Source organism: Molothrus ater, chromosome 24, assembly GCF_012460135.2.
Source record: "Molothrus ater isolate BHLD 08-10-18 breed brown headed cowbird chromosome 24, BPBGC_Mater_1.1, whole genome shotgun sequence".
NCBI classification, from domain to species: domain Eukaryota; kingdom Metazoa; phylum Chordata; class Aves; order Passeriformes; family Icteridae; genus Molothrus; species Molothrus ater.
Window position 1 is genome coordinate 5946612 of NC_050501.2, and position 22213 is coordinate 5968824.

The 22213-nt window shown below is 52.7% G+C and overlaps 1 protein-coding gene across 1 annotated transcript; it reads left to right on the forward strand.

The window, feature by feature from the left end:
* Positions 1–8712: 8712 nt before the first annotated feature.
* CAP1 (cyclase associated actin cytoskeleton regulatory protein 1) lies at positions 8713–22104 on the forward strand. Its single transcript, XM_036397021.2, has 13 exons — positions 8713–8769; positions 13896–14008; positions 14228–14328; positions 14733–14810; positions 17039–17182; positions 17271–17356; positions 17861–17966; positions 18050–18221; positions 19054–19229; positions 19417–19540; positions 19641–19723; positions 20192–20335; positions 20730–22104. The coding sequence occupies exons 2-13, from the start codon at positions 13915–13917 to the stop codon at positions 20811–20813; spliced, it is 1392 nt and encodes a 463-aa protein (XP_036252914.1). The 5' UTR covers positions 8713–8769; positions 13896–13914; the 3' UTR covers positions 20814–22104.
* The last annotated feature ends 109 nt before the right edge of the window (positions 22105–22213 follow it).

Consider the following 22213-nt stretch of genomic DNA (forward strand, 5'->3'; position numbering starts at 1 on the left):
GTGTGCAGGGTCCCGCGCTGCGGAGGGATCTCTCGGTGATGCTGCCGCGCCCGGGTCCTCAAGTTCCGGCAGAGGGAGAGACGCGGAAGGATACATGCCAGGCGCTGCAGTTTTCGCCTGCTGTGGTGCCGTGTACGGACCCGGTGGCGGCGGAAGCGGCGCGACAGGGCACAGGGATGGCGGCTGTGGCCGGACAGCGGCACGCAGCGGCTCGGAACCGGGACCGGGCTGTACCAAAGCTGCGGCGAAAGCAGTGGGGGGGTGGCGGCGGCGCCGTGGAGATAGAACTGCGCATGCGTGCGGCTGATCCCGGAAGCAGCGCTGGGGTTGGATATCGCTGCTGCGGGGTTGTAGCAACCGTGAATGCGTGGCTTGTGTCACTAGGGCGGCGTGGGAACCACGGCGGGCGGGGGCCGCACGGCGGGCGGGCGCGGGAGGTGGCGGAGCTGCGGGAACGGGAGCCGGGGCTGCGCCTGCGGCTGGAACGCCGGGACGTCCGTGGTTGCAGGAGGCGGCGGAGCCGCGCCATCCAGCAGCTCTGAAGCGGGGGCTGCGGTGTGGAAGACGCGGCTCGGCCCGCCATGGAGCGGCGGCAGGAGCGAGAAACCGACCACGGGAGGCGGCGGGGCGGCCTCGTCAGCGGGAGATGATCCCGGGGTGGCGGGAGGCGGGGAGATGATCCCGGGAGGGGCGGCGTGGAGGCGGCGGGAGTCTGCTGCGGGGGGGGAGGCCATGGCGGGCGGCGGGGGAGGCGGCGGCTGGAGCGCGGCGTGCAGCCGCTGGGGGCTGGGGCGGCGGCTGGCCCGGCGGGCAGGGGCGGCGCGGACCGGAGGCTGGGCAGGAGCGGCGGCAGGCACGGGCGGGGCTGGGCAGGAGCGGCGGCAGGCACGGGAGGGGCTGGGCTGGAGCGGCGGCAGGCACGGGAGGGGCTGGGCAGGAGCGGCGGCAGGCACGGGCGGGGCTGCAGCCACCGGTGCGGACGCCGCGGCGCCGGCACGGGGCGGCTCGGCGGGCTGGGGCGCCCCGGTCCCGGCGCAAGCGGTGCCGTGCCGGAACCGGGGGATTGCGGCCAAACGCCGGCAGGGGCGGGTTCAGCCGTGGGCGTCTGCCCTGCGCGGAGCCCGTGGGCAGCTCGGGGTGCGCTGCGTGCGCTTGAACGCCGGGGTAGGGGGGTTTCCCGCGGCAACGTCCGCAGGGGGCGCTGAGGACGCCAGCGCGGCCGCGCCAGGCGTGCTCGGCACCGCAGATCCGGGAGCCGCAGGGGACTGCAAGGACGCAGCAGCGACGGGACCTGGGCCAGCACCGGCGCCGCTGTGTCGGCAAAGGGGGCGAGGGGGACTTGGGGGGCGGGAGAAGCCGCCGCGCTCACGGGGAGCGGGGGAGGGGAAAGCGGCGGGCTCGGCGGGGGGAAGGGGGCGGGGCCGCGGTGACGTTGGTGGGCGGGCTCGTAGAGGCGGGAATTGAGGGACGGGGCCGTGAGGATGGCGAAACCGGGCGCGGGGACCACTACAGCCGGGACAGCAGGGACCAACGGGATGGCAAAGGCGGGGAGGGCGGGAGCGGGGGGCAGGGGGCGGGGCCGAGCAGGACTGCGGGTACCGGAGCCGTGGGGTCCGGCGGGAGGGGGGGGCGTGTCCTGTTGAAGACTCGCGGCGGCAAGGGGCGGAGTCGCAGCAGGGGCGGAGCTCGGCGGGGCGGCTGCTGCGGGCGTCCCCCGTGCAGCAAACACGGCTCAAGCAGCGCCCTGCAAGCTGGGAGCAGCTTCCCCGGCAGCATGGCCCGGCAGGAAATATTAATAAAGTGCTTTAAACACCTGTGTCCTAAAAGTCTCTGTTAAAGACAGTCACGGTTTACAGCAGTTTTGCAAGTCTTGCTTTATGGCGCTTTAAGGCTGTTTTGCGACAGTCGCGCTTTACGACCCCTTTTACGACACTTTATGACAGTCGCGCTTTACGGCGACTTTTGTGACAGTCGCGCTTTACGGCACCTTTTACGACAGTCGCGCTTTACGGCAGACGCGCTTTACGGCACCTTTTAACGACAGTCGCGCTTTACGGCACCTTTTTACGACAGTCGCGCTTTACTGCACCTTTTACGACAGTCGCGCTTTACGGCAGTCTCGCTTTACGGCACGTTTTACGACAGTCGCGCTTTACGGCAGTTTTGCGACAGTCGCGCTTTACGGCACCTTTTACGACAGTCTCGCTTTACGGCACCTTTTACGACAGTCGCGCTTTACGGCAGTCGCGCTTTACGGCACCTTTTACGACAGTCGCGCTTTACGGCAGTCTCGCTTTACGGCACCTTTTACGACAGTCGCGCTTTACGGCACCTTTTACGACAGTCGCGCTTTACGGCACCTTTTGCGACAGTCGCGCTTTACGGCACCTTTTACGACAGTCGCGCTTTACGGCAGTCGCGCTTTACGGCACCTTTTACGACAGTCGCGCTTTACGGCAGTTTTGCGACAGTCGCGCTTTACGGCACCTTTTACGACAGTCGCGCTTTACGGCACCTTTTACGACAGTCTCGCTTTACGGCACCTTTTGCGACAGTCGCGCTTTACGGCACCTTTTACGACAGTCGCGCTTTACGGCAGTCGCGCTTTACGGCACCTTTTACGACAGTCGCGCTTTACGGCAGTTTTGCGACAGTTGCGCTTTACGGCACCTTTTGCGACAGTCGCGCTTTACGACACTACGGCACGACGTCACTCGCGCTTTACGGCAGTTTTACGACAGTTGTGCTTTACAGCACTTCACAGTTTTTATTCTGTTTTTCATTTATTTTTAATTAATTTTATTTTTTAAATTATAAATTATTTTTTATTTTATTTTTAATTTTAATTTTTCTATTTCTAAAGCTTTTTATTTTTTTATTTTGGTGTGCTTTGCGCAGTTTTACAACACTTGTGATTTACAGCACTTCCTTTTATGGAACTTTTACAGCACTTTACAGTTTTTATTTTGTTTTTCATTTATTTTTAATTAATTTTATTTTTTAAATTATAAGATTTTTTAATTTTATTTTTAATTTTTCTTTTTCTAAAGCTTTTTCTTTTTTTATTTTGGTGTGCTTTGCGCAGTTTTACGACACTTGTGCTTTACAGCACTTCCTTTTATGGAACTTTTACAGCACTTTACAGTTTTTATTTTGTTTTTCATTTATTTTTAATTAATTTTATTTTTTAAATTATAAGATTTTTTTAATTTCATTTTTATTTTTAATTTTTCTATTTCTAAAGCTTTTTCTTTTTTTATTTTGGTGTGCTTTACACAGTTTTACGACACTTGTGCTTTACAGCACTTCCTTTTATGGAACTTTTACAGCACTTTACAGTTTTTATTTTGTTTTTCATTTAATTTTAATTAATTTTATTTTTAAATTATAAGTTATTTTTTATTTCATTTTTATTTTTAATTTTTCTATTTCTAAAGCTTTTTCTTTTTTTATTTTGGTGTGCTTTACACAGTTTTACGACACTTGTGCTTTACAGCACTTCCTTTTATGGAACTTTTACAGCACTTTACAGTTTTTATTTTGTTTTTCATTTATTTTTAATTAATTTTATTTTTTAAATTATAAGGTTTTTTAATTTTATTTTTAATTTTTCTTTTTCTAAAGCTTTTTCTTTTTTTATTTTGGTGTGCTTTGCGCAGTTTTACGACACTTGTGCTTTACAGCACTTCCTTTTATGGAACTTTTACAGCACTTTACAGTTTTTATTTTGTTTTTCATTTATTTTTAATTAATTTTATTTTTTAAATTATAAGATTTTTTTAATTTCATTTTTATTTTTAATTTTTCTATTTCTAAAGCTTTTTCTTTTTTTATTTTGGTGTGCTTTACACAGTTTTACGACACTTGTGCTTTACAGCACTTCCTTTTATGGAACTTTTACAGCACTTTACAGTTTTTATTTTGTTTTTCATTTATTTTTAATTAATTTTATTTTTTAAATTATAAGATTTTTTAATTTCATTTTTATTTTTAATTTTTCTATTTCTAAAGCTTTTTCTTTTTTTATTTTGGTGTGCTTTACACAGTTTTACGACACTTGTGCTTTACAGCACTTCCTTTTATGGAACTTTTACAGCACTTTACAGTTTTTATTTTGTTTTTCATTTAATTTTAATTAATTTTATTTTTAAATTATAAGTTATTTTTTATTTCATTTTTATTTTTAATTTTTCTATTTCTAAAGCTTTTTATTTTTTTATTTTGGTGTGCCTTACGGCAGTTTTATGACAATTGTGCTTTACAGCACTTCCTTTTATGGAACTTTTACAGCACTTTACAGTTTTTATTTTGTTTTTCATTTATTTTTAATTAATTTTATTTTTTAAATTATAAGTTAAGGGACTGGCAGAGTGCTGGGGAGCCCTAATCTCCCTGGATATTTATACCCCCCCCCCCTCACATTCCCTGCTCCCACAGCAGAAAGGGGGAGAGCCCTGCCCTCCCCAGTGCCTCTGGCAGCAAGTGGGGCTGGAGAAAAGGTGCTGGAAGCAGCCACCTCCATGGATGGGGTGAATTGTCCCCAAAGGGCCAGGGCTGCTGCCTTTTGTTGAGCCCATTGGTCACACTGAGAAGCTGTTGGGGCCGGGGCTGAGCTGAGAGTGGAGAGTTTGGGGGGAAGGATGTGGCTCATCCTTTGTACCCAAATGTGGAACAAAGGACAGGAATGAGGATGGGGTATAAAAATAGCCAGAGGGATCAGCTGGGAATGCTCCCAGAAAAAAAGGCAGAGGGGTGGGATGAGGGATGGGAGCTGGTTTTGTGCTCAGCAGGGCCCCATGGCTGGGGCTGGGGAGTTTCTAGGTCAGGACAGCAGGGGGACAAAGCCGGCTCCCTCTGCAGCCCCTGTGGTGGGGCAGGTGGGTGTCAGGAGCATCCTCAGCAAGAGGAGGAGGAGGAGGAGGAGGAGGAGGAAGGCCCCAGCCAAGAGAGCTCAGGGCTGTTGGGAATGTTCTGACCCTGCACTGCTCCTGGCCAGGAGTTATCCCAGCCATGGCCATGACTTGGCTGCCTCTGAGGGGTGTGGGCAGTGCTGCTGCTCCAAGGCTTGCAAAGATTGCTGAGAGCCTTTGTTTTTTCTCAAAGACAGAAATAAGGGACACTTTATTCTTTGCCTCCTTGTTTTTTTTGGCTCTGTGGAATTCACAAGGAGGAGTCTCTGGGTTTTTTCAGCCAGCCCAAGAGACTAAAACCATCCAGAGGAGCTTGAACTGTGGGATATTCCTCACTAAGCATGCCTCCTCTGTTTGAGGCTTTGAAGAAAACGAGATGTGTGGGGGGGAGAGTGACCATGAGAGTTGATAACACTCAAGCCCTGGGCAGAGCTCCAGCCTGGGAGCTGGGATTGTGCTCCAGTTTGGACACAGAGGGCTTCACTCCAAGCAGACAGAAGGAATGGGTGGAAAAAGCCACACAGGGAGGTGTTGCCTGTACCTACAGCTGTGCTCTGGCTTAATCCACACACACCTTGGGCACAGAGAAAATGCATCCAGGTGCTGGGAAGCATCTCCCTGCAGAGCTGGGGTGCCAGGGATGCCACATCCTTGGGGTGAGGGGCAGGGAATCAGAGGCAGGAGGTGGAAAAAGCAGGGTGCATTTCCAGCTGCCTCTCAGGGCTGGGCTGGAAATCAGCCCTGAATCCCAGCTGAGGGTCCCACAGGCTCCCGGGCCAGCCCTGAATGTGGGGGGATTGTGCAGGAGGGGAGCAGAAGGTTCTGGTCTGCTCTGGGGACCAGATGAATGCAAAGGGGACAAAATCAAACAAAAAAGCAGCACGTGGACCTGCAGAACTCCAAGGGGCAGGACCTCAGTGGCTCAGGCAGGAGGAGTGACTGCAGGGACAATTCCAGAGGTGACAGTTTATTTACCCTACAGGGGAAAAGTGGGAGTGTGAAGATTTTCTCCTTGCAGAAGGTGAGGAATAAACCCCCTCCTGATCTCCAGGAAATGGGTAAAAATCCTGGGGTTTATCTGGCAGCAGGGTTTGTGAAACACCCCAGGGGTGAGGATGGATTTCCCTGAGCTTGGAAGGATCCTGGAGCAGCAGGAATTGCCCAGGGCTGGTTCCAAACACCTCAAGCTGAGCCAAGCACAGGTTCCCACAGGAAGGGATGTCACCCCAGAGTCCCCAGGGAGGCTGGATCGGGGGACAGATCCAGCTGGAAATCAGCTCAGGGAAGGAGCAGTGGGAATGCTGGAGCTCAGCTCTGCTGGGCTCTGTGCCCACTTGGGGACAGCAGAGTTAACCCAGCCCAGCTGTGCAGGATGGGTGTCACAGCTGTCCCCAGGGGTCACCCTGTCTGTGCCACCAGGCTGAGGTCACTCTTGTCATCTGCAAACACGGGCTGACGTGTTTTGGTGGGCTTTGGTTAATATTTTGCAAAAGCCTCTGTTCCCAAGCTTGTTAGCAGCCCCAGGGCTGCTGCACATGGGCAGAAACGATGGGGCAGTGATGTGATTTCCTGCTGAAAAAAAATTAAAAACAAATAAATTCATTTTCCCAAGAATGAAGCTGGGCTGCAGTGCCCCATCACCCCACCACGAGGGACACAAAAACCTTTGGGTTTTTCCTCTCCTGTGGCTGCAAAAACCCAAAGGCTGCTGTCTGAGGGAGGCAGAGACATTTTAGAAAAACCAGGGGTGAAACATGAAGCAAATATTCCCAGGGTGCTTGGAGAAAAGGGGGATGAGCACCAGGCACGGGGCAGGGATGGAGCAGGTCACTGACACACGCCACTCCTCCGTGCCCCAGCCGTTCCAGGAACTCAATTTTAATTCCTCCAGGAACCACGGAGGATGACCTGGGCAGGGCAGCCCTGCTCTCCTCTTCCCCATTCTCGGGTTATTTTTTTGTTCCTCTCCCTGTTCTCTGGGATTTCTCCTTTCTCTCCCCATGGGTGCTGCCCATCTGGATTCCCCCCTGCACCTGGCTGCTTCTTCCCCACAGCGATTTTTAGGATGCTGAAAAACACAAGTTTTTTTCTTCTTATTTCTTATTTTCTATTTTGCATCACGTCTCGTGGTGGTGGAGACAGGGCAGGGAGCACAGCAGGTGTGGGCAAGGCGGAGAACGAGCCAAGAAAACCAGAAAGCAAAGGGGGCAGGAGGAGGGACTGCAGGGACAATTCCAGAGGTGACAGCTGAGTCTGTTTACCCTGCAGGGGAAAAATGGAAGTGTGAAGAGTCTCTCCTTGCAGAGAGTAAGGAATAAAGGAATAAACCCCCTCGTTACCTGCAGGGAAATGGCAAAAAGCCTCGGTGAGTGTGGGAGCTGCGGGCAGGGGGATCTGCGGGGCTCTGAGAGCTCTGCCAGGGCAGGGTGGGGAGCTGGAAGGATGCTCCGAGGAAAGGGGGTGACCGTGAGCTGGGTGCCCCCCATCCCGTACCCACATCTCCCTGGCAGCACAGGGAGATCGAAGCCTCGGAGGGTTCCGTGTTCCAGAGCCAGGACCTGCAGAGTGTGACCATGTTCACAGGGGTCTGAGGATGAGGGAAGAGATGAGGATCTGACTCCATGTTTCAGAAGGCTGATTTATTATTTTATCATATATATTATATTAAAACTATACTAAAAGAATAGAAGAAAGAATTTCATCAGAAGGCTGGCTGAGAATAGAATAGGAAAGAATGATAATAAAGGCTCTGTCTTGGACCCTCTGTCTGAGCCAGCTGACTGTGATTGGCCATTAATTAGAAACAACCAACATGGGCCAATCAAAGATCCACCTGTTGCATTCCACAACAGCAGATAATCATTGTTTATATTTTGTTCCCGAGGCCTCTCAGCTTCTCAGGAGGAAAAATCCTGAGGAAAGGATTTTTCATGAAAGATGTCTGTGACAGCAGAGCCTCACCAGTGTCTCAGAGTCCCACTGGGTGTCAGCAGAGCTCCGCCGCCGGCTCCGAGCCCCATCCCCGAGCCGTGACCATCTTTGGTAGCGCAGCCGGGCAGGAAGCGGCGGCCGCGGCTTCTCCTCCTCCTCCTGCTCGCCAGCCTGGCAACGTGTCCCAGCCATTACCGGACAGCGTCCGATCCTTACCGGAACGCCGTCCCGTTCCTCCCCCAGCCTCCAGCCTTGCCCCTCTCCCGGAGGCTCCCAAAGCACCCCAACCCCTTTCGGGGGTCCCAAACCTCCTGAGTACCCCCTACCCCAGCAGCCCCTTCTGGGGGGTGAACAGCCCACCCGGGGGGGGTCCCAGCTGGCCCTGCTGGGGCTCTCAGACCCCCCCCAGCCCCTCGGTGTGACCCTGCGGGGGTCCCGGAGCCCCCCCAGCCCCTCGGTGTGACCCTGCGGGGGTCCCGGAGCCCCCCCAGCCCCTCGGTGTGACCCCGAGCTGGTCCCGGAGCCCCCTCAGCCCCTCGGTGTGACCCTGAGCTGGTCCTGGAACCCCCCAGCCCCTCCGAGGGTCCCGAATCCCCCGGGGGTCCCGGACCCCATCCGGCCCATTGGCCCCACCCAGACACGAGACCACGCCCATGACTCCGCCCACATATTAATGGGCCGCGCCTTCCATTCAATTCACCAATCGCAGGGCAGAATCCGCCCCGAAGCTCCACCCCCTTCGCCACACCCCTCAACCGTTATGACCACGCCTCCGCCCCCGCCCGCCAATCGCGTGGCGGCTCTCCTGAAGCCCCGCCCCCCGCCGCGCCGCGCCGTGCGCACATCCGGCGCGCGGGGCGGGGGCCGGAAGCGGCGGGCGCGGCGGGGCTGGGCGGCGCCGGGAGCGGCGGAGCGGGAGCGGCCGGGGGTGAGCACCGGGCACGGCCTGGCTGGGGATCTGAGGGTGGGCGTGAACGGTACCGGCACCCGGCACGGCCCGGGCTGAAGATCCGAGGGTCCGTGGGTGGGAGTGAGCGGTACCGCACCGGCACCGGGCACCGGGCACCGGGCATGGCCGGGTCTGAGCGAGGATCGGGATCGGGACACGGCCAGATCTGGGGGCGGTACCGGCGAGAGTGGGCGGGCACCGGGATCAGGACCGAGCACCGGGCGCAGGACCGGCGAGCCGGGACCGGGGACCGCAGGACCGCGGCCGCTCCCGGGGCCGGTGGGCGATGCCGGGCCGGGTGGCGGGAGAAGCCCCGGCCCGGTTGATGGGGGTGGGTCCCCCAAAGGCGGCGGTTTGGGGTTAATTTGGCACAGAACAGTGCGAACACCCCCGCGGGGCTCTCTCGGTTACCGGGGCTCACCGGGACGGGCAGGCGTGGCTGATCCGGTTTTTCCCCGTACCCTGCGGCGGGGATTTTTGTTCTCCCACGGCCCAGGCTCCCTCTCCATCCCCGGGTGGTTGCCGGTTCCTCCTCTGCATTGTGCGGGTGCCTGGGATGGGATCAATCTGTGATTCCAAAGCATTCCGTGCTGGCCAAAGGGAAAATTCGAATAATTCCAGAGTTGTTTGGCACATCCCGGGGTTCTGGAATCCCCCCAGGTGCCCTGAGAACCCGGGGATCCGTGGCATCAGGACACTGCTGTGTGTGCCTGTTCTGTTCCAGGGCCAGCCCTGTGTTCCGGGGATATTGCTGAGCTCTCTGAAAGCCAAAAATACCCCAAATTATTCATGCAGAGAGTTCAGCCCGTGCTGGGGCAGGCACGGGAGGGATGCTGAGCTGCTCCCAGGCTCGGAATTCCTGATCTGGAGCTCCCTGCTGCACCCAGCCCTGCTCAGAGCCCACATCCTTGGTTACCTCCCTGGTGGATTCATCACCCTGGCAGGGAGAGGAAGTGAGAGGAGGGTGGCAGCTGAGGCTGGCAGGCACAAACCTCCTAATTCAGATGATTGTGCTGAAAAAGGAGCCTTTGCTCCAGTGCCGAGCTTTAACCCCCTCTTAACCTGTGAGTAAAACACCAAATAACATTTTCAATGGCTTCAGGAGGGTTTGTTGTATGGGAAAGCTGGAACAGGGGCCAGATGGATTTTTTTTTTTTAATTTTTTTTTAAAGCACTCTTGGTTTTCTAAATAAAGTGGATCTGAAATAGCAGGAGCAGCCAGCACGGGTTCTGGCGCAGTGTCAGCAAGTATTGTTGGACTCTAAACAGCTGAGATCTCTGTCCTGGCAGCTGCTGGGACCAGCAATAGCTGTCTTGTGTTCATGGCTGCTCCTGACCACTGGCAAAATTCAGGCTTTTGACTCCTGCCTCGCTTCAAATCATCCCTGCCTCGAGGAGCTGAACTGTTTAAAAAAGAAAAAAAAAAATTATTCTGGCTTTTGGCAGATCTAAACGTTGGAAATCATCTGGTAGCTGATCCCCTGAGATATTCCAGTGTCAGCTCAGAAATAAACTGTGGTATGTTCCTAATTTAGTTGTCCCATCTTTATTTCTTTTGCCTGTAGAAACAGGAAGTAGCTGATGCAAATGTGGTGGTGCTGACAGCAGTGTGTCGGGCTCGGTGTGAGCACAAGCGTAGGTTTGACTTGCTTTGCCTATAAAACCAACATTTCTGTCTTCCAGAACGTCTAAGGAAGGGCTCAGGTTCATTTGCTGTCTCAGGCAAGGAAATAATTTAATTTTTTGGGTGGTTTTTTTGAGAATTTGCTCGCTCTGAGGCTGGGACAAGGCCAGCTCCTTCCCCAAACAGGAAGCTCCTCTTGCTGGGATGTGCAGGGTTTGGGCTAAATGATGTTTTTACCAATAAAATCCTTTTATTTTATTGCTCTGCTCAGCCTGTTTATGGCACAGCATGTCCCAGGCTGAGATGGGAATAAAGGGCAGTTGATGGATGAACAAATGTGCTGTGAAAAGGAATGGCCCCTCTGGCCCTGGGTGAAACTGTGTTTGCTGCTTCTGCTCCACTGCTAATCAGAGTTCAATTGAATTGGAACGAGATTTAAATCCTGTGTTGTTGTCCTGGAAGGGAGAGCTCATCCCAGCGCTGCACAGGGAGCTGGGAAGGTCTCCCTCATCCCTCTGGAGCACTGGGTGATGTGCACAGTAAAAATTACTCCTGGATGATTTGTAGAACAAAAAAAAAAAAAAAATTATTTTTGGATGGTCTGTGTGTCTCATCTTCCTCTTCAGAGAAGGGAAACGAGGTCTGATCATTTGCACTGAGACCTGTGAAGTTGATTTGTCACTTTCTGTGGAATTATTTTACATTTACAGGCCCGTAGACAAAACACTGTCTAGGTGCAGTCGGGGCAGGTCCGCTGTGTGGTTGTTTTTATTTTCCTTGTTGAGTGTTAATCTCTGATTTAGTTACAGCTCAATCGTTTTATTTCCCTCCGTGTGGGTATCCAGGCAGCAGAAATAACTTCATCCACAGGGCAAAGAGCACAGGGAGGGTGAGTCAGGAGGAGGGACTGACATCCAGGACTTTGGGTTGCCTGCACTTAGCTCTCATTTTGCTGCCAATTTACCAACTGACTTATCTTTTAAGTTGCCCTAATGCCACCCATTAAAAGGAAATTAAAATGAGTTCACCATCTGCCTGACAGCAGCAGGTTTGCCAAGCTGCTGTGGGGCACTGGGAGCTGATGGATAAACAAGGCAGGACTTGTCAAATGCAGGGAGAGGGAGCATGGGAGTGCCAAGAAACGCTGATTTTGGTGACTTTGGGGTGTTAATCCCACCCAGAGCTGAGGGATGTGCTCCTCCAGCAGCTTCCTTTGCTGCCAGGGGTAGGAAGCAGTTTTCCATCTGGATTTTCTGCCTGGTAATCCTGCTCAGAGCTGCAGTTTGCCACTGCTGGGGTAGGGAGCAGTTTTCCAGTTCTCCATCTGGATTTTCCGCCCAGTAATCCTGCTCAGAGCTGCACTTGGGGCAGTGGGGCTGATCAGATTAGAGCCTTGCTGGGGATCAGTGCTGCAGAGCTTTGTTTGAGTCAGTTTGATCTGAGTTTCAGTCAGGCTGGTTTTTAAGAGAGCTGATTTCAGCACAGGCTGCCCTGCTGTGTGGTCAGAAGGGGACTGGTCTTTACAGCATTTTCAGATTGATTTGCTCAGGAGACCACAGCTATGTGCAGCCCCCAAAAACCTGTAATAAACAATAATAATTTGGTTGCCAGTGAAGTCAGGTGCTTTGTTAAGTGTCAAATTTCCCCAGTTTTGCTGTCACAAAGGCAAAGCCAAGATTAACTGGTAGCTCTCCTGGTAGTGCCAAGCAGAGGTGACAGTGGGATCTCAAACAAGACCATGGGGCAGAGCTTGGACAGATTTCTCCTCCAGAGCAGCTCTCTGGATGACCAGGCCATGTAAAAGGCCATGATGTGATTTAAATGTTGCAGCAGATGGAAGTGAAGCCCAGAGAACAGATTCTGGTTGTGCTTGCAGGATCCATGAGCAAATCAGTTTGGAGAGATCACTGTGATGACATTTCCAGTGCTACTTTGCTCATGGATCCTGCAAGCACAACCAGAATCTGTTCTCTGGGCTTCACTTCCATCTGCTGCAACACTTAAATGCAGGGCCCCCAAATAGTGAAAGATGCGGGGCCCCCAAATAGTGAAAGATGCAGGGCTCCCAGTTAAAGATGCAGGGCTCCCAGTTAAAGATGCAGGGCTCCCAGTTAAAGATGCAGAGCTGTTCATTGCTCTGATGCTGCAGAGTTTCAGCGTCTCTGGACTCTTTTTTGCCGTGGATCTGGAAGCCATCCAGTGGGGTTTTGTGCACAGTGTGTCCCCTGGTTCAGCGTGGACAGAGGAGGAAGCTGCTCCTCTTCCTCCTCTCCCCTGCCCCCCGCAGCAGAGCTGCCTCTCCTGCTGCAAGCAGGCAGCAAAGGGGTGGAAAAAGGCCTTGTTTGTCTTGTGACATCAGTGCTGGGCTCGTGACTAATGCTGGATCTGCCCCACATCCTCTGGAAATGAGGTGAAAACGTGCACTTTTGAAGCAGCAGGGCTGAGAGGGCTTGTGAACAAAAGCAAAACTCAGAGTGAGAACTGGAGGTTTCCTCTCAGAGGGGATCCAGTGTCAGCTCAGCTGAGTAAACCCTGCCTTCCTCCTGGAGCACTCTGGGGATGTTCTGGGAAGGATCCCCTCCTCCAGACAGGGCTTTGAGCTTCTGCAGGCTGCAGCAACCCTTCAGAAGGGAGCTGTGTCCAGGCCACCGTAGTGATTCATGCTGTAAAATCTTTTTGATGAGTGCTGATAAGATAAAAATGCCCCAGTGACTTTGCTGCTCCCTCCCTGCATTCCCTGGCCATTACTGTGCAGGGAGCCTGACCTGTCTTGTTGCTCGGTGCAAAGCAGTAATTAATGGAAAGTTTATGTGACTTTTAAGACTTTTTCCAGATGACATGCAGCAAATGGCTTGCGTGCCTGGGCCTCTTTCCTGTGTGGTGGCTGCAGAGGAGGCTCTGCAGAGCTGCAGAGGAAGAACAGGGGCTGTTGTTGCAGAAGCAGCTCTGCTGCCTCAGCTCGTGCAGCTGCTCCCTTGGCGTGTGCCAGGGTGGCTCAGGCTCTGATCCTGAGCTTACAGATGCTCCTGGGAGCAATTCAGGACTCCGGGAGGTCCTTGCAGATGCATTTGCAGACTCAAACCCGGTGGTTTTCACCAGGAGTGTGTGAGCTCCCAGCAGAGCAGTGACCGTGTGCTCACAGCTGGGACTTTGGCCAGGGGCTGACTGCAGTGAGAGCCTGGGCAGACCCTTGTGTAACTGAGTGGTGTCACTACCAGGTTAGATGCTGGGAGTTTCATGTCCTTACACATGTAAGGAGCCCTTAAAATGGAATAGAAACTATCAAGGAGCGAGTGTGGCAACAGCAAGAGGCTGTTGTGTAACCCAGCTGTCTGTGCTAATGGCAGGGTGCACTGCTGGCCCTCCTCAGGGTGCAGAGCTGGGCTGGAATGATTCTCTTGGAACTGGTAGAGCTTGTAGCAGCCAGCCATAAACCCTCTGTGGCACCTGGGGATGCAGTAATTGTGTCCTGTCCGTGCAGGTTGTGGACAGCAGCAGACATGGAGAGGCTGGTGGAGCGGCTGGAGAAGGCTGTGGAGCGCCTGGAGAACGTGTGCCAAGGCCCTGGCATGTGTGGAGATGCCTCTGCCAAAGGTGAGGCCCAGGGCACCTCCCAGGGCAGTGCAGAGCTGGCACAGGGCTCGCTCTGGGGGAGCCAGGCTGGAGGGGGCTGCCCCGTGGGGATGAAAACTCCGTGCCTGCAGCACTTCCTCAGCCCTGGGCTCAGCCTCCTGCAGGTGGGAGGTGCAGCCCGGGGCTGTGGCAGCCTGTGGGGTGCTCCTGGTGATCTCTGTGCTCTGGTTTTTTCCACAGGAGTGGCTCAGTACGTGCAGGCTTTCGATGCCCTTCTGGCTGGGCCAGTGGCTGAGTACAGCAGGATCAGCAGAGAAGTTGGTGGGGATGTGCAGAAGCACGTAAGGACTCCCGTTCCCCCCCTGCTCCAGAGGTGCTGCCTCTCCTTAGGGCTGGAAGGGCCAAATTTGCTGTCAGGTCTGCATTCCTCTAACACTGTATCCCAGGACCTTTAGAATCCCTGAGGATTCAAAGCAGATGCCCGGATAACCTCCAGGTTGCCACCTACACACTCGGGGTGAATCAAACTTCTCCTGGAAATCCTGAAGTGCCTGGCTGTGTCCAGACCTCCTTTAGGAGGCCTGAAAGCCCCCCAGCCCTGAGCTGTGCAGCTCTGCTGAGGTTCCTCTGGGGATGGGTTCCTCCAGGAATGTGCTTTGGGCTCGGTGTGGCCGGTTCCTCACAGCTGGGGTCATTTGTTCACGTGCCACAAGGGAACCTCCCTCACGTTTGTGTCTGTCCTCAGGCTGAGATGGTCCATGCAGGCTTGATGAGCGAGAGGGCTCTTCTGGTGGTGGCATCTCAGCATCAGCAGCCAGCAGAGGTGAGTGTCCCCACTCCTCCTCCAGTTCCTCTTCTGGCCCAGCTGTGGCCGTGCTCACAGGGGTCTGAGGATGAGGGAAGAGAGGAGGATCTGACTCCATGTTTCAGGAGGCTGATTTATTATTTTATGATATATATTATATTAAAACTGTACTAAAAGAATAGAAGAAAGGATTTCATCAGAAGGCTGGCTAAGAATAGAAAAGGAAAGAATGATAACAAAGGCTTGTGGCTCGGGCTCTCTGTCTGGGCCAGCTGGGCTGTGATTGGCCATTAATTAGAAACAACCACATGAGCCCAATCCCAGATGCACCTGTTGCATTCCACAGCAGCAGATAACCATTGTTTGCATTTTGTTCCTGAGGCCTCTCAGCTTCTCAGGAGAAAAAATCCTGAGGAAAGGATTTTTCATAAAATATCATGGCTACAGCCCAGCTGTGACAGCCCAGGTTCCCCCAACACTCACAGCTACCCCTGACCTGAGGGCAGAGGTTTCTGATCAGGGATTTCCCACACTCTGAAGTCATGAACTGCTCTGGGTGCTCCCCAATATTGGGCAGAACCCTGGCTGTTGGTTCTGGGAGCTGCAGAACTGGCATTTCCCATTTGTTACAGCAGCTGTGGAGCTGTCAGAGCAGCCTGGGGCTGTTCAGCTCCCAGCCTCTGTCCCCAGTTTCACCTGGCACCAGCTCTGCTCAATCAGTGCTCCCTGAGAAGCTGCAGACAGGAGCTTGTCTGAGCCAGGAGCCACCCTGGGATTTGTGTAGCTCCTGCTTTTCAATGTGCGATGCTGCTCAGAGACTTTCAGGCATCAAACTCCTCCAGGAGCAGAGCAGACACTTGTCTCTGCTGAATGGCCTCTGAATAATGGCTGGGCTTTTAGGATTGATTTGTCCTTAGCAGGTAATTTAACACTTTACCCTGGGCTGCTGCTTCTCAGCAGGATGTGTGGCTGAGAATCTGATCCTGAATGCAATGGCTTTTCCCTGCTGAGAACTGTATTTTCCTGAGCAACAGGATCCCACCTTGCTTTTCTTTGCAGTTATTATCTCGCTCAGTCGTGGCTTCTACTGTTACATTGTGGGAGCTGGATTTCTGTGCTCCTTTCCTGTTCACTGCAAAATAGATCTGCATTTTTTCCCCCAAAATCAGCGTTGGAGGGTTGTTATGTTCCACCAGGCTTGCTGGGATGCAGCTCTGTGCAGCCTCTAGCCTGAGAACCTGCTGACAAATCCCAGGGACACGTTATTTAAATAAAGGATTATGAACAAAGAACAGCCTTCATCTAGGGTAGCTCTTTGTGCAGGTTGTCTGGCAGGAGTCTAATTCTGGAGCAGCCAGTTTAAAATGCAAAATGTGTAGGAACTCTCAGTGCTTGTGCTGAAGAATTTCCCCATCCTGTGACTGGAATGTGCTGCTGGGCTGCAGCTTCTGAAAGTGTGGCCTGGCCAGCAGTGCTTGGGACCTCTCAGTTTTCATCTAAACAGAGATGAAAAAAGCAGCAAAAGCAGAAGCTGAGGTTTTGGAAGGCAAGTTTTGCCCAAATTTGTCTCTCTCTGCTGCCACCAGCAGGAGACTCTCCGGTGCTAAAGGAAGGGAAAGTTTCCTCAGAGGCATCTCTGGAGATGTGGAATTGGCTCTTTGCTGTGCTCTGACCCCAGAGCGCTTCTGGCACTTCCAGTCAGCATTCCAAGGGAACAGCACACAGGAACAAATTTTTACCATCCAAATACTGAAGGATTGACTTGAGAAATAACTGGAATCCTCAAATCTGGCTTGGTGGGGGTGACCTTAGGACTTGCTGGGACTCTGGTTGTGGGTCAGGCTGTGGGTGCCAAACCTGCCCAGCACCCCTTTCTCTGAGGGTTCGTGGAGGAGAGGAAAAACCTAACAAACTGTGTTGGAACAAAGGAACCCAGGAAAGGCAAATGCTATTTCTGTCCTCGTTACTAACAAGCTTTGTCAGTGTCTCCTGGATTGAACATGAGTCACAGTTCTTGGCGTTCTCCCACGGCGCCGATCCGATGGGAGCAATGACTTCAGCCTGGAGGAGCTGGGCTGTGGGACCAAGGCTGGCTTGGACAGGGCCAGGCCTGGACAGGAGCTGCAGCAGTCACTGCTGCCAGTTGGAATCTTGTTCTGAGTCTCCATCAGCTCAGCTGTGCAGCCATTCCAGAGCCGTGCTAATTAATCTCGTTAATTGTCGCTGTCCCCGTGTGTGGTTTGCAGAACGCCTTCTCAGAGCTCCTCAAGCCCATCTCGGAGCAGATCCAGGCTGTGCAGAACTTCAGGGAGAAGAACCGTGGCAGCAAACTCTTCAACCACTTGTCAGCAGTCAGTGAGAGCATCCCAGCCCTGGGCTGGGTGGCCATGGTGAGGACTCCTTGGGAAGGGCTTTTCCTCGGGCTGCTGGGGAGGTTCTGGTGGGCTGCTCAGGGCCAACGTGTTCTCTCTGCTCTAGGCTCCAAAGCCCGGTCCTTACGTGAAGGAGATGACTGATGCTGCCATGTTTTACACCAACAGGATCCTCAAGGAGTACAAGGATGTGTAAGTTCACCTTTTCTCCTAGGGCTGGTGTTGAGCTTGGCCAGCTGGGGCTGTGTGAGTGTTCACAGGGGTCTGAGGATGAGGGAAGAGATGAGGATCTGACTCCATGTTTCAGAAGGCTGATTTATTATTTTATCATATATATTATATTAAAGCTGTACTAAAAGAATAGAAGAAAGGATTTCATCAGAAGGCTGGCTAAGGATAGAAAAAGAATGGAATGATAACAAAGGTTTGTGGCTGACTGAGACAGTCTGAGCCAGCTGGGCTGTGATTGGCCATTAATTAGAAACAAGCACATGAGCCCAATCCCAGATGCACCTGTTGCATTCCACAGCAGCAGATAACCATTGGTTACATTTTGTTCCTGAGGCCTCTCAGCTTCTCAGGAGAAAAAATCCTAAGGAAAGGATTTTTCAGAAAAGGTGTCTGTGACAGGGCTGCTCCAGCATCTGCCCACAGCTGCTTTCCTCAGCCTTTAATTCTTCCTCTTTGTGTTCTCAGAGATAAAAAACAAGTGGACTGGGTGAAAGCTTACCTGAGCATCTGGACAGAGCTGCAGGCCTACATCAAAGAGTTCCACACCACAGGGCTGACCTGGAGCAAAACAGTGAGTGCTGCTGCAGCAGGGAGGGCTCAGTGGGGCAGCAGCAGAGCCGGTGCCACCTCCTTTCCTCTTCCCTGCTCTTCCAGGGTCCCGTGGCCACAGCAGGGGCTAAAGCAGCGCCTGCCCCCCCGGCTGGGCTTGCACCCCCACCTCCAGGGCCTCCCCCTCCTCCTGCCCCCGTGAGCTCCAGCACAGACGACTCGGCCTCGCGCTCGGCGCTCTTCGCGCAGATCAACCGGGGAGAAGGGATCACCTCGGGTATGTGGGGGCTCAGGGAGGGAGGGACTGCTCTGCTGCTGCTCCTGCTGCTGCTGCTCCTTGTTTCCTGCTGCCCCTCAATGCACCTGCTTAAAAAGTACACAAAATCCTACCTGGTCCCAGGCTGGGGCTGGCGCTTTCCCAGGGACAAATGTGTAGGGTAAATGTGGAGGGTAGCAGCCCTAGGAGGTTAATGAGTAGGAGGAAGATTATGAGGGATGTTAAAATTAGGTCTCATTTGTGTCCTTTTTGTCTAGGGGTATTATGAGTTGTTTTGTGACTAGGTTGATAAGCCATAGCTGGAGGGCTGAGAGTGGGTCAGTGATTCAGTTGTCTAGGGAGGGTAGTAAGAGAGCTGGGAATGTTACTGAGATGAGGATTGTCACCCTCATCTGGCAGGTGGAGCAAGGCATGAACTTCCAGCTGGAAACACCTGAGGCTGATCCCTTTGGTTGCCTGCATCTTTCTGGTACAAAAAGTGCAATTTGGCAGCTGTTGCTTGCACAGAATTTTCCCCTTTTTTGTGTCCCCTGGTGAGCACATCAGTTCAGGAGGTGCTGGGCTTGGGGCTTTTTCCAGCTGCAGAGTGGAAGAGCTGTGGCACACTCTGGTTCTGTGGTTCATGTTGTGTTCTTGTCAATATTGCAGCAGCATTTCCTGCTTCCTCCTTCCCTTCCTGTCACTCACACTTGGGCTCAACTTAGCCCCAGCCTCAGGAGTTTATTTGTGTTTCAACAAGAGTTTTCTTGGCTGGTGTAAGCTCTGATGCCTGGTGTTTGGGGAGCTGCATTCCTGGAGGGGAGCTGGCTCTCAGCTTTGCCTTCTCTTGCAGGCTTAAGGCACGTCTCAGATGACATGAAAACCCACAAGAATCCAGCCCTGAAGAACCAGGGGGGCCCTGTGAGAAGCGGCCCCAAACCTTTCACTGCTCCCAAACCAGCCTGTAATGCAAATCCCTCCCCCAAGGCACCTCCTTTGCTAGAACTAGAAGGCAAAAAGTGGAGAGTGGTGAGTGCCTGGTGCTGGCAGGAGTGGGTTGGAGGGATGGGAGCTTTGGAGAAGCAAAGGGGGCTCTTGTGGAGAACTTTCTCCTAAGAGACACCAGCCTGAAGGCACCTGTTTGTTTTTAAAGGGATTTTCATTGTTTAATTGCTCTGCATTCAGAAAATGAAGTGTGTTTCCCCTGCCTTTTCAGGAAAACCAGGAGAATGCCACCAACCTGGTCATCAGCGACACAGAACTGAAGCAGGTAGCATATGTTTTCAAGTGCACAAACAGTACACTCCAAATCAAAGGCAAGATCAACTCCATCACCCTGGGTGAGTGGGGAGAGCCCTGAGAGCTGCTCCTGCCTGCTGCTGTGTGTGCAGGAGCTGGAGCCTCCAAAACCTCTGTGCCCTGATCTGCTTTTCTTTGCAGACAACTGCAAGAAGCTGGGTCTGGTGTTTGATGACGTGGTGGGCATTGTGGAGATCATCAACAGCAGGGATGTTAAAGTTCAGGTGAGTGCCCTGTGCTCTCTCCTGGCTCTGGAGCACTCTCCTGACCAGGAGTGTGCAGCTGTGGAGAATACCCATGGAACACCATCTGTCCCTTGGGAAAGGGCTGAAATTTGTGTCTTTGAGCTGTTTCAGGGTTGGGTAAGAGCTGAGGCTCTCTGAGGTAGGGAGCACATTTGGCTGCCAAAGCAGGAGGCCAGCAGCAGGTTTTATTCCAGTTTAGCTTGGCCATCTGATTTGGGATGGTCAGTTTGCCCAGTGCTGGCTCAGGTTTTGTTCTAAAGAGATCAGAACGAGAAATTGGGGAAAATTACAAACAAATCTTTGGATTTTTGCTAAAGGTGGGAATATTTGAATCCTGTGCGATCGTCACGGGGAGGGCTTGGACTCAAACCTCTCGCCTTGAAAGAAAACACCCCAAAAAATGCTGTGGCTGTCTAGTTTAGGCTAATTCTTCTCTGGCCCTGCCAGGTCATGGGTAAAGTGCCAACGATTTCCATCAACAAGACAGATGGGTGCCACGTGTACCTGAGCAAGAGCTCCCTCGACTGCGAGATCGTCAGTGCCAAGTCCTCGGAGATGAACGTGCTCATCCCCACCGAGGGGGGGGACTTTGTAAGTGCAGTCCTTGGGAAAGTGGAAAACTTTGTAAATGCTGCTTTGGAATCCTCCTGCAGCCCTGCTGGGGCTGGGGGATGCAGGAGTTGTGTCTTGACAAAGCCCTGCAGGGAGTGTTGGTTACAGCGGGGGGGAAGTTTGTGGAGTTTGGAGGTTGTGAATGATGATCTGAGTTGTAAAAATAGCAAAAAACCATCTGTAAATAAGATTGTTGTTGGTTTGTGAGAGCTGCTTCTTCCTCAGGATCTCCTAGGGGCAGAACAGGCACCAGTGGTGGTACAGGAGGTAACAGCACAAAGCTGAGAAAAGAAATGCCTGAAGCAGTGGGAGTGGTTACTAATGTCAGCCATAAACTGATTTTTGACAACAGTTCTTTGTTTTTACCCTCCAGACTGAATTCCCTGTCCCAGAACAGTTCAAGACAGTGTGGAATGGTCAGAAGTTGGTTACCACTGTGACAGAAATTGCTGGCTAAGCCGAAAAGCTCCAAGGCTCACACCCTCCCCTGGCCCTGCTGTGGGACAAATCTGCTTTCAGATGATTCTCTTAGATTTCTTGTACCTTTCTGCTCTCAAACTGCTTCTCTTCTACCCGAGAGACACAGCTGCCTGCCATCACTGAGGTTCCTCTGCCTGGGGCTTGGGGTAGGTGGTGGTTGTCACCTCTCTCAGCAGGAAGGTTCTTTTTCTCTGCCCTTGTCCCATCTAACTGCACCCATCGATCAGAGTCTCGGTGAACTTCACAGCCAGTCCTGGCAGTTGGCTTCCAGAGTATTGTTTTTGTATTGCCTTTAAGCAAAACTGTTCCATGTGAGAGGAATGTTGTCCCCTTTTTTAACAAGTGACAGTGTCTGTCAGAGGCCACAGCACCCAGCTGTCCTGGGAAGCTCCTGCAGGCTGCTCCCTCCAGCTCTCTGGAGCAGCTGCTGGCACCACAGGACATGGGAACGGTTTTGTCGGACCAAAGGCTGAGGACCTGGGCCAATTCCACCCTGATTTCTCTTCCATCATTCCCACTAGCTCAGTGCATTCCTGATTGTGCCATGACAGGAGGCTTTCATGCCCCAGTGCCACAGGAAGGCTGCAGTTGGTGCCACCATGGCCACCCAGCAGCCTGGCTGGTAGCTTGGAGCTGAGCACCTCTCATTCCATGAGCCCTCCACCTTCACAAGGCAACCTTTGCCCCAGGGCTTCCTTCCTGGAGCAGCTGAGCTCAGGTTCAGTCTGCCAGGACGGTTTTTCTCAAGCTGTGCCCTTCCCCAGAGGAAGGAGCTCCTCCATTCCAGGTCAGCAGTGCAGAGCTGTAAATACCAGAGTTGGATCAAGTCGGTTCATCACTCTCTTCCTCATCTGCAATCAGCCCCCTCTGAGTCCTCCCCCTTTTATCCCCTCCTCTTGCTTGGCTCTTTATTTTGGTGGAAGCTTGTAGCCTCAGTTCCAGGGCCCTGGAGCAGAGGGATGGATCACACAGTACTGTACTGACCCACAAAGGGAGCTGCACGTGCTTTGACCTTCATTTTTCCAATGCCTCGGGTGGCATAAGCATATCTGAAATGCATTTCTTCTGTAAAGTGTCAATGTTCTTTTTCTCTAGTACAAAACTTACAAAAAACAAAAAAAAAAAAGGAAGAATTATGCAATTTTTTTTTATTTTGAAACTGTCCTGTGACTTGTACTTGTCTTCTCCTGAGGCTTGTGAAAAAACCTTTCTTATGTACTTAAGATTATACAGAAGATAGAATAAAGTTAATGCCAACTTGCTCATTACTGTGGCTCTTGTCTCATTTTTGGGGGCACAAGTGAGCTCAGGCAGGACAAGTTCCCCCTCTCTGCCCGACCCTGCCTTGATTCCTTGGAATATTCCCAGAATTTCCTC

Excerpts from the sequence above, each read along its gene's own strand:
- CAP1 (XM_036397021.2), top strand. The coding sequence starts at position 13,915 with ATGGAGAGGCTGGTGGAGCGGCTGGAGAAGGCTGTGGAGCGCCTGGAG. Across the intron at positions 17,183-17,270 it reads CCCTGGGCTGGGTGGCCATG|GCTCCAAAGCCCGGTCCTTA; the intron begins GTGAGGACTCCT and ends TCTCTGCTCTAG. Across the intron at positions 19,724-20,191 it reads GCAGGGATGTTAAAGTTCAG|GTCATGGGTAAAGTGCCAAC; the intron begins GTGAGTGCCCTG and ends TGGCCCTGCCAG.